We start from the raw sequence: 9,082 nt of genomic DNA, 5'->3' as shown, positions 1-9,082 counted from the left end.
TCATCATTTGATTTTGTATAAATTATTTTATTTTGTTGTGGAAAAAAAATGGTATAAATGGGACTCACCCTTTGACTTTGTATGAATTATTTTGTTTTATTGTGGGTAGAATTAAGTTAAAGTAATCACACTAACAAAACAAATAAATTAATATTTCGTTGAAGAAAGAACCGTCTAATGTAAACAGAGCTTCCGCATCTAGGTCTGCATTTGCGCCTATGGTCAAATAGATTCGGGCAAAACCAACACATGTTAGCTCAACACATGTTCTATCCTGCCACGCACAGGATAGAACACTAATGATATATATGGTACGCATAGCTCAACCTCCGCACGCGCACGCAGCGTGCCGCCTCCTTGTGTTGGCCTCTTCCCTTGCTGCGCTTCACAAGTCTTTCTTTCCCTGCAGTACTTAACCTGATAGCATAGCTGACTAGAGAGAGAGAGAGAGAGAGATGGAAGCTATGAACAAGTGGTTGGCATTCTCCCTCTCCGGCGGCGGCCATCGCCACCCAGAACTGCAGCCGTCTGCAGCCACCGATCCTGCCATTTCCAGTGAGTGAAGACTATATATTTACATAAATACATGCGAATATTATTCTTATGCATATAAAGTGCTAGGTTTTGATGTTACCCTCATATATTTTTTTTCCCTTGACCTCGATTGCTCTCGATTTTCCAGCATCAGATTGGAGTATGAATGGGGAAGGTGAAGATGTGAACTGCAGGAGGACTCAGTACTCCTCGGCATCACCTTCGTCAGGAGATCAGCTGTCTATGCTTATGCGTGGTCACGCTGCTGCTGGTTCCTCCTCATGCAACGGCGACAGAAACAGCAATATTATTAGGGAACATTATGAACAACTGGAAGCTCCCAAGCTCGAAAATTTCCTCGGTCAGCACTCCTTCACCCAGTGTAACCCCTATGCAGCTGCTTGTACTGATCAGGACACAAGCCATCGTGGTTACTTGGCACCGTATAACCCAGGCAACAACCACCACAACAGCTGTTCAACCTCAGGGGATGCCATGGCGGACACAAACAGTTGTAGCCTTGGCGGCAATCACCCGAATAACGGTTCGTCATCCATTGGACTCTCCATGATCAAGTCATGGTTGAGGAACCAACCCCTGGCTCCGGCAGCTCCTCCTACCCATGATGATAACCGCCAGCAGCTCATCATCGAACACAGTAACGGCAACAGTGCCCAAAATAATAACCTGTCACTCTCGATGAGCGGCGAGACAGATTCACAGTCACAGTCGAGCTCCGGCACTCCTCTCCCCCTACTCACTCCGACAGTCTCTCGCGGTGCCGCTACTCCACTACCATCTGATCATGGCCATGATAACAGTGATAGCAATAAAAATGATAAGCTGCAACCGGACAGCGAACCAATGGAAGTAGTTCCCCGCAGATCTCTAGACACCTTTGGACAGCGAACCTCGATCTACCGTGGCGTAACAAGGTTCTCTTGTATTTTCTTTGCTCCCATCGATCTTCCCCTTAGGAAAAAAAACCCTAATTAATTTTCATTAATTCTTTTCATTATTATTATTGTAAATTCATATATAAAAATCAAATTGGAAGAAACCCATATATTTGCAGACACAGGTGGACTGGAAGATATGAAGCTCATTTATGGGACAATAGCTGCCGAAGAGAGGGACAAACTCGAAAGGGAAGGCAAGGTATACACACACACACACACACACACACACATATATATATATTACACATATATGTATGTTCCATATTACAATATTATCATTTGAAACATACACATGCCTCTTCATCTCTTCTTCTCCATTGTAATATCCGATCAATCATGTGTTGACTTCAACTAATTCACTTTTATCCGTGCCATGCGCTATTCTCTTCATCATCTGGGACTGCTCAATGCCGCTGATGCTCGTAATATATGTCACAGTATATCTGGGTAAGATACACTCATTCGAACTCATTGATCTTCTCAGAGTTTATGGTTTTTTCCTCGGAGGATAATTTCCGTGAAGGTGTAAGTAAGACTCCGAATTAATATAATCCACAGGCCCATCGATTTAATATATGCTCATTCTTGTATAGGAGGGTATGACAAGGAAGAGAAGGCTGCAAGAGCTTATGATTTAGCCGCATTGAAGTATTGGGGAACCAATACTACCACCAATTTCCCGGTATGTATTTATTCTGGTCCCCTCCAAATATATATGATGATCGGAAAAGTATCTTAACTCTCTCGATCGTTACCGCACCGGTAATACTGGGATGGAAGTTCACTTGGCATTGTGAGGCAAGCCTCCAAAGTCAGAAATAGCCGGTCAGGCCATTGATATCAATTGTTCGACGCATAGAGTGCACACCCGATGATTTTCTTTTCTTTTGTAAGCACAGAGACCCGATCGATATTTACTGCATAAACAAACAATTACTCTTTCTTTCTTTCTTTCTTTCTTTCTTTCTTTCTTTCTTTTGAAATTCTTGTTTGAAAATTATTTCATAATGCATGTAGGGGCGGATTCTCCAAATTATTCCTTTTGCTCGGGGGAAAAAGAGAGTCTCTTTTTTTAAGTTGCTGCATTGGAACTGCCATTTGAACTGTTAATTAGGGTTATGGCAAGATCACTATATTATATATATTTTTGTACTTACATATGAAATCCAGAAACCCTAATGTATATGTACGTATAGAATTACATGAGAGGTAAAAGTTGCTATTACGAGGAAAGTGTCTGAAATGCAGGAGAAAAGGAGGATCATTTGCCCGAGAAATGTGGTCTTTGTTTAGCTGCTAATATATAAAAAAAAAACAAATAATTTTATTTTTACCTTTATATCTAAAATAATTATTTGGGTAAATTTGAATTCGATGATCAGATAAGCAATTACGAGAAAGAGCTGGAAGAAATGAAGCACATGACGAGGCAGGAGTTTGTCGCGTCCCTTAGGAGGTATCTGCTGGCAGCATATATCTCTTCTCAATTGAATTTCTATATATGCATCCGTATGAATTAGTACATTGGAGGGTAACTACTGTACATGTAGCACGAAATGATGAGCGTAAATGATTGGTGCAGGAAGAGCAGCGGCTTCTCTCGCGGCGCATCCATCTACAGAGGTGTCACCAGGTAACCACATATTAACTTGGACCGCCCAGAAAATGTACCGAACTTTCCGAGTTATCCATGTATATATTTTATAGTTTAGGGACTATCATATTACAATATGGTCACTTGTTTCCTATTTTTGGCCAGAATGTGGTATTTTGCCCAAGAAATAAAAGCCAGTCTGGACTGTCAATCCGGGCTCTTTCTATGATCACTTTTTTTGAACAATCATTCATAACTTTCAAATATTTGATTAACTTAGGTCTTAGAGCCAACATATTCACACATAAACATTATTTGAAGTGATCATACAAAACTCGTGTTGATGAGTAAACTATACCATGCAAACTTGCATATCTGTTTTTTTTTTTTTTTATTTTTTTGTGATGAGAATTGAATTTAAAACGAGTTGTCACTATAAATATTTATGATTTATGTTCTTATTATGGATGAATGGCTGGATTTAGGCACCACCAGCACGGGAGATGGCAAGCAAGGATTGGAAGGGTAGCTGGGAACAAGGACCTCTACTTGGGAACTTTCAGTAAGCAATTGATTATATACATGGGAAATAATCTTCCAATGGTCCTTCTTCACGCAATGATTAATTAATCGACAATGCGGTATCGACTACCTTTTGCAGGCACGCAGGAGGAAGCAGCAGAGGCGTACGACATTGCGGCCATAAAGTTCAGGGGCTTGGATGCGGTGACAAACTTCGACATGAGCAGGTACGATGTCAAGAGCATACTCGAGAGCACCAGTCTGCCCATTGGAGCCGCCAAGCGTTTAAAGGACGTCAGTGATCATCCTCGCCACGTTCATCAAGCCATATCGACGGATATCCTGCAGGGTAATGGCTCTCACGAGAACAACCCCAGCAGCGCCGCGGCAATGATGCTTAATGGGATCAACAGCTACAGCCACGCAGGAGGGTGGCCTTCCATGGCCAGAGCCGGCTTGAGCTACCAACAAGCCCCTCTAGGCGGCAACTTCCTGCTTTACGGACACGGACAGTCGATGCAGAGGATCTGGGGTTGCAAGCAAGAGCAGCAGGACCAAGAAGCAGGTGACAACTCTTCATCTGATCATCGTCACCATCACATCTACAACTCGGGAATCAGCGGCACAACCCACAACTTCTTCCAGCCCCTCGCCAGCGGCAGCAATTCGATAATGTTGCCCCATGATTACCTCACGAACTCTGCTGCAGTCTCCAATCCTGACTTCCAGGTTTTATCTACCGCCTATGCAAGCAATGCTACTGCTTACGGATCAGTACCTGATCATCATCATGATCGGGAGGGCAGTGACACCCATCGCAGCATAATGTACGCATCTGTGACTCCTGATCATGATCCAGCTTACAGCAGTTACCAGGTAGCAGCTGTTGCCAGGAGCCTATACCAGAGCCAACAGCATTCATCGGATGAGCCGAGCAGCAATAATTACACCAGTTGGGTCCCAACTGCGATTCCCACAGTGAGTTCCTCATCATTGAACACTTCAGCCAGATCATCTCCAGCCAGCAACGTGAACGTGTCCCTCCATTGCCATGATGCTCCGGCTTTCACTGTGTGGCCCGAATGACCCTCCTGAATCACCTATAGCTTCTCCGAGCTATATATAGCAATCGATATCATGTATACACGTCCAATCCCGACTGATTGTCTTCGACTTCACTGATATGAAACAGAGGAAGGATAGGTTGAGATGATCTCTTTAATTAGTTCTAACTTCAGTAGTTTGCAGCTTGCCCTGCAGACACCTTAGGGGGTCTCTCTTTGAAGTTCATGCAATAGCATATGATCTTCATTTGCTATGATTTTGGGAAAACTTCAGAGATTCGAATGAGACCCCTCGGATACTTTTTCTTTTCACTTTTGGCCCTTTCCTTTTGTTCTTCTTCGATTGAACCCAACTTTGTAATTTTCCCCCTCGACTTAGAGATATACAAAGAATGAGTAATTTACTTTACTTTTCTATCAATTCAACGACACAATCATTATTTTTATATCTTTTTCTTCAATTTTCCTCTCTTACTTTTCTTATATATTATTACAATTAATTTTTTGATAATAAATTTTCTCAATCATTCAACATTTTTTTCCTCAATTTAACATTTTTTCCTCGTTTCAACAACACAATCATTATTTTTTTTATTTTTTCTTCAAATTCTCTCACATACTTTGTCCAACTATTTTCGTCTTCATCTTCTTAAATAAAATTAAATCAAACTTAACTTTGTTATCAAACGCAATGTATGATAAATTAGATTGTGTAAACAAACAAACCATTAGTGTACTATATAAGGAAAAGTAAAAAGGAATTATTTGTCAAAGGTAAACCACTAATTATGATTTCATATATTGCGCTGATATATCTCATTATATTTTTCTCCTAAAAAAAATCTAACTCCAGCCCTCCTAGACAGTTTATTGGTAGTAAAAAAAGTAGTGAAGTTGGCTTATTCTTTCCACAAAGTTCTTCGGATAGATTTCAAATTCATACATCAGAGGTAAAGTTCGTCTACTAACGATACAATTTCTCAATTGCGCTGTACCTCGTGGTTACGATAATATTTTTACTTGTTAAATTACAACATGTAAATATTGGAAATTTGAGGGGGGAAAAGAAAATAACGATTAATTGAGGAAGCGCGGCACTCTGAAAGCGGCGGCAGCCAAACGGAGCCGAGGAACAGAGGACAGTGAAGACAGTTCTGTCCTGTCTTTGCCCCTCCTGAGGAGGCTCGTGGAAGAATGGGTACTGTGCGGCGGATGACTCTGATTGGCCTCTTCCTCCTCGTCGCCGTCGTCGGATTAGGAATCCCGACCTCGGGGGCAGCAAGGACCGGTGACGAATCGAAGAGAGTGATAGAAGTGGAGGGGCCGGTGGTGTGGGCGGTGCAGCTGTCGGATCTCCATTTCAGCGTCCACCACCCCGACCGCGCCCTCGACTTCCGTCGTCTCGTGGGGCCCGCCCTCTCCCTCATCCGCCCTTCCCTCGTCCTCCTCACCGGCGATCTCACAGGTTCCCCTCCCTCCCCTTCCTCCTCTCTTCTTCCCCTCGCTCATGATGAGAGCAAGGTTTAGCCAGATTCGAACTTTCACGTCGTAGCTTGGTAAATTCATGGCTGGCTCTAATGGGATTGATGCCCTTAACGGCAGATGGGAAGAGCAGGGATTTGCTCACGATGAAGCAAAATGAGGAAGAATGGGTGGAATATCAGAGCGTGATGGATGATGTAATACAAAGGAGTGGTCTTGACAGGACCATCTTTTACGATGTCAGAGGGAATCACGACAACTTCGGTGTCCCTGCGGTTGGTGGTGCTTTGGATTTCTTCTCCAAGTACAGCATCAACGGGCGCCTGGGAAGGAGGAGCAACGTTAACAGTGTCACACTGCAGGTCAGTTTCATTTCAGCTCAATTTGCTGCTCGTCTCTTGTTCGATGTCTTACTGACTTTGCGTATACTTGCTCCGTACTAATGAAGACCCCTGAGAGGAAACATCTATTTGTGGGACTGGACAGCTCTATGCGGGTTGGTATTCGGGGCCCGACAAATCTTTTCGGGCATCCCACAGATGAAATGTTGGCTGAGACAGATGCGCAGCTCTCACAGTGGGACTCCCTCTCTGGGAAACCAGTGACAAAGATATCCTTTGGGCATTTTCCGCTCTCGTTCTCTGCTGCCTCTGATTCCGGGAAGACCCTTAAAGAGATCTTTCTCAAGCATTCCATCTCAGCGTATATCTGTGGACATCTCCACTCAAGGTTTGGCAAGAATTTGAAGCGGCATCACCGCTCAAGTGATCGCGTTTTATCCTCAGAGAGGTTCTTCCAGTTAAATATGAAGCCACAGGCTTCTGCTACAACTCAGAACTGTTCTCTTGGAGCTCCCCCGGCTGAAGAATTCTGGGAATGGGAGATGGGTGATTGGAGAAAGAGCCGAATGATGCGTATTTTGGCTATTGACGGTGGTCATGTTTCATACATGGACATTGACCTTAAATCAGGGCTTAAAGAAACCATCATCTTGCCAACGTTTCCCCTTGATTCCCGCTTCATGTCCACATCTTTGTCCCATCGCACATATGAATGTGAATTCATGGTTCCTTCGTCCCATGAGACAATCAGAGCACTTGTGTTTTCCAACTCTCCAATTGCGTCGGTGATAGTCAGAATCTTTGACCTGAGAGGTGGGGATTTTTCCATGGTGATGGATTCACAGATGACCAAGCGTGAGGATATCACCTCTGGAGGAGCTCTTTACAGTGCTCCATGGAATTACCGGGCTTTCGAAGATCCCTCTCCCGATAGATATTGGCTTCAAATCATAGCTAATGACGCTATGGGTAGGCCAACCTTCACTGACCTGAGGCCATTTTCTATCAACGGCCTGAGTGCTCACCGCTCTTGGACATGGAAGGAGTTCTTTGTCATGGGTTGTCAATGGGCTGCCCTTTATGGCCCCATACTTTGGTCTGTATTTTGTTTTCTATTCTCCCTGCTTCTCATTCCAAAAGTGCTCTGGCTGTGCACGAACAAGCAGCTCACTTATGCAAGTTCCCTTGCTAATAAAAGCATCTTCAGTGGAGTGGCATGGATTTTACAGGAGCTCTGCAACATTCCTGTCGTTTGGTTTGGTTTCCTCGGATATCTGTTCTTCCTTCTCTTGTTCCCCTGGTTTATCGGCCAAGTATTTACTAATGGTGGGAAGGGATACATGACCTATAAGGGTTGGGTCGTGAAAAGCATCAGTCAAAGAGGAGGAAATTTTTTTCTAGGACACCCCGATATCATGGTAATTGTGATTCCTCATCTGGTCTTTGTGGTCTTGCCTGCCGTCTTGGTTGCTGCAGCTCTTGCTGCTGAGAGGACCCGTTATCAGGAAAAATTTCGAACTACTATGGAGAAAAAGGAAGATGATTATAGTCTGCTGCACAAGGGATCTGTAAAGCATGATATCCAAGGAAGTAGAACGTCAAAGTTCCGGTTTGGCAATCGGTGGACGCAGAAATTCCTTTTGGTAGTTTGCTTGGGAATTTTTTGGAAGCATTTCTCGGTAAGTTTCAACTGCCAATTGTACTAGATTCTTTTGCCCACAAAGGAAAAAAGGAAGAAAAACGAAGGATAGATATTGTGTTGCCAGAAATTTTCCAGATTATGCATTATCATACTTGAAATGTGTCATTCCTATACTCTAAAATCCCTGACTTGGAAGAGAACAGTATAATGTTTCTGGATAAATTGATTTAAAGGCAGCGAACTAGTTTGATCTGTCTAGCAACTTTAATTATCTTGTCAAAAATGGAATGGTGCCATACGATTCTTTTCGCCTTACTCGGTTGCTGATTCTATGTTTCTTTCGATTACAGAATTGCAGGGCTCTCATCAAAGCCTATGAGATGAACCCGTTTTTCCATTTTCCATTGTACAGCTTCTCGGTGCCTCTGTTGCTGGCCTATTCTATGTACGATACAGGAAGAGTCGGCTAGAGCATTGAAGAAGCAGAAGATGCTGGTCCTCTTTGCGCTGAGGATTGTGGGGATGAACATTGCCCTTGAATGTGCTTGGAAGCATGCCCGCTACGGACATGCAGCGGGCTACTTTAGCTCAAAGAATGGACTGATTCTTGGCAGACGAGTTAAAGACAGGTCTTTGCACACGATCTTATTTTTTTATAGCTCTAGGAGACCACAACGAAGCCAGTGTTGTATTTTTGGAAGTTGATATATAACTTAGCAAAAGCATTTTGATTTAACCCAAAAAGCTAACGTTTCAATTAGAGAGATTCCTAAGCTCTTCATTGATAGCGATCCTTTCCCCGTCTCCTTTTGGTTTTTGTTATTCTGATTTATTCTTGGTGATAGAATGATCGTGTACATTTGTACCATTTGGTTTTATTTGCCTGGCTTGAAATTTGAAGTATAGAAGCGATTGCAAGGAAGACTGGACAAGATTAATTATGA

The 9,082-nt window shown here is 43.1% G+C and overlaps 2 protein-coding genes across 3 annotated transcripts; both read left to right on the top strand.

Moving 5' to 3' along the window:
- Positions 1-256: 256 nt before the first annotated feature.
- LOC116196263 (AP2-like ethylene-responsive transcription factor BBM1) lies at positions 257-5,094 on the top strand. Its single transcript, XM_031525907.1, has 9 exons — positions 257-555; positions 683-1,469; positions 1,610-1,692; positions 1,932-1,940; positions 2,087-2,175; positions 2,876-2,949; positions 3,076-3,126; positions 3,573-3,649; positions 3,749-5,094. Exons 1-9 carry the CDS (start codon positions 456-458, stop codon positions 4,693-4,695), a joined length of 2,217 nt encoding a protein of 738 aa, XP_031381767.1. The 5' UTR covers positions 257-455; the 3' UTR covers positions 4,696-5,094.
- A 650-nt stretch (positions 5,095-5,744) lies between these two features.
- Positions 5,745-9,056, top strand: LOC116201044 (putative metallophosphoesterase At3g03305). Of its 2 annotated transcripts, none has more exons than XM_031532127.1 (4): positions 5,745-6,138; positions 6,276-6,517; positions 6,604-8,175; positions 8,551-9,056. In XM_031532127.1, the coding sequence occupies exons 1-4, from the start codon at positions 5,868-5,870 to the stop codon at positions 8,614-8,616; spliced, it is 2,151 nt and encodes a 716-aa protein (XP_031387987.1). In that variant the 5' UTR covers positions 5,745-5,867; the 3' UTR covers positions 8,617-9,056. The 2 variants fall into 2 exon arrangements, with proteins under 2 accessions (XP_031387987.1, XP_031387978.1); XM_031532118.1 differs by having other exon boundaries at positions 8,489-9,056.
- Positions 9,057-9,082: the final 26 nt, after the last annotated feature.

Source organism: Punica granatum, chromosome 1 (assembly GCF_007655135.1).
Source record: "Punica granatum isolate Tunisia-2019 chromosome 1, ASM765513v2, whole genome shotgun sequence".
Taxonomy (NCBI): Eukaryota; Viridiplantae; Streptophyta; class Magnoliopsida; order Myrtales; family Lythraceae; genus Punica; species Punica granatum.
Note: the sequence above shows the minus strand (reverse complement) of the source record. Positions and strands in the feature narration are given on the sequence as shown.

What these genes read in the sequence shown, in the direction of transcription:
- LOC116201044 (XM_031532118.1), top strand. Translation starts at nt 5,868, where the DNA reads ATGGGTACTGTGCGGCGGATGACTCTGATTGGCCTCTTCCTCCTCGTC. An exon ending in TTAACAGTGTCACACTGCAG is followed by an intron (nt 6,518 to 6,603) that starts GTCAGTTTCATT and finishes GTACTAATGAAG; the next exon opens with ACCCCTGAGAGGAAACATCT. An exon ending in TTTTTTGGAAGCATTTCTCG is followed by an intron (nt 8,176 to 8,488) that starts GTAAGTTTCAAC and finishes TTTCGATTACAG; the next exon opens with AATTGCAGGGCTCTCATCAA.
- LOC116196263 (XM_031525907.1), top strand. Translation starts at nt 456, where the DNA reads ATGGAAGCTATGAACAAGTGGTTGGCATTCTCCCTCTCCGGCGGCGGC. An exon ending in ATACTACCACCAATTTCCCG is followed by an intron (nt 2,176 to 2,875) that starts GTATGTATTTAT and finishes TTCGATGATCAG; the next exon opens with ATAAGCAATTACGAGAAAGA. An exon ending in CCTCTACTTGGGAACTTTCA is followed by an intron (nt 3,650 to 3,748) that starts GTAAGCAATTGA and finishes TACCTTTTGCAG; the next exon opens with GCACGCAGGAGGAAGCAGCA.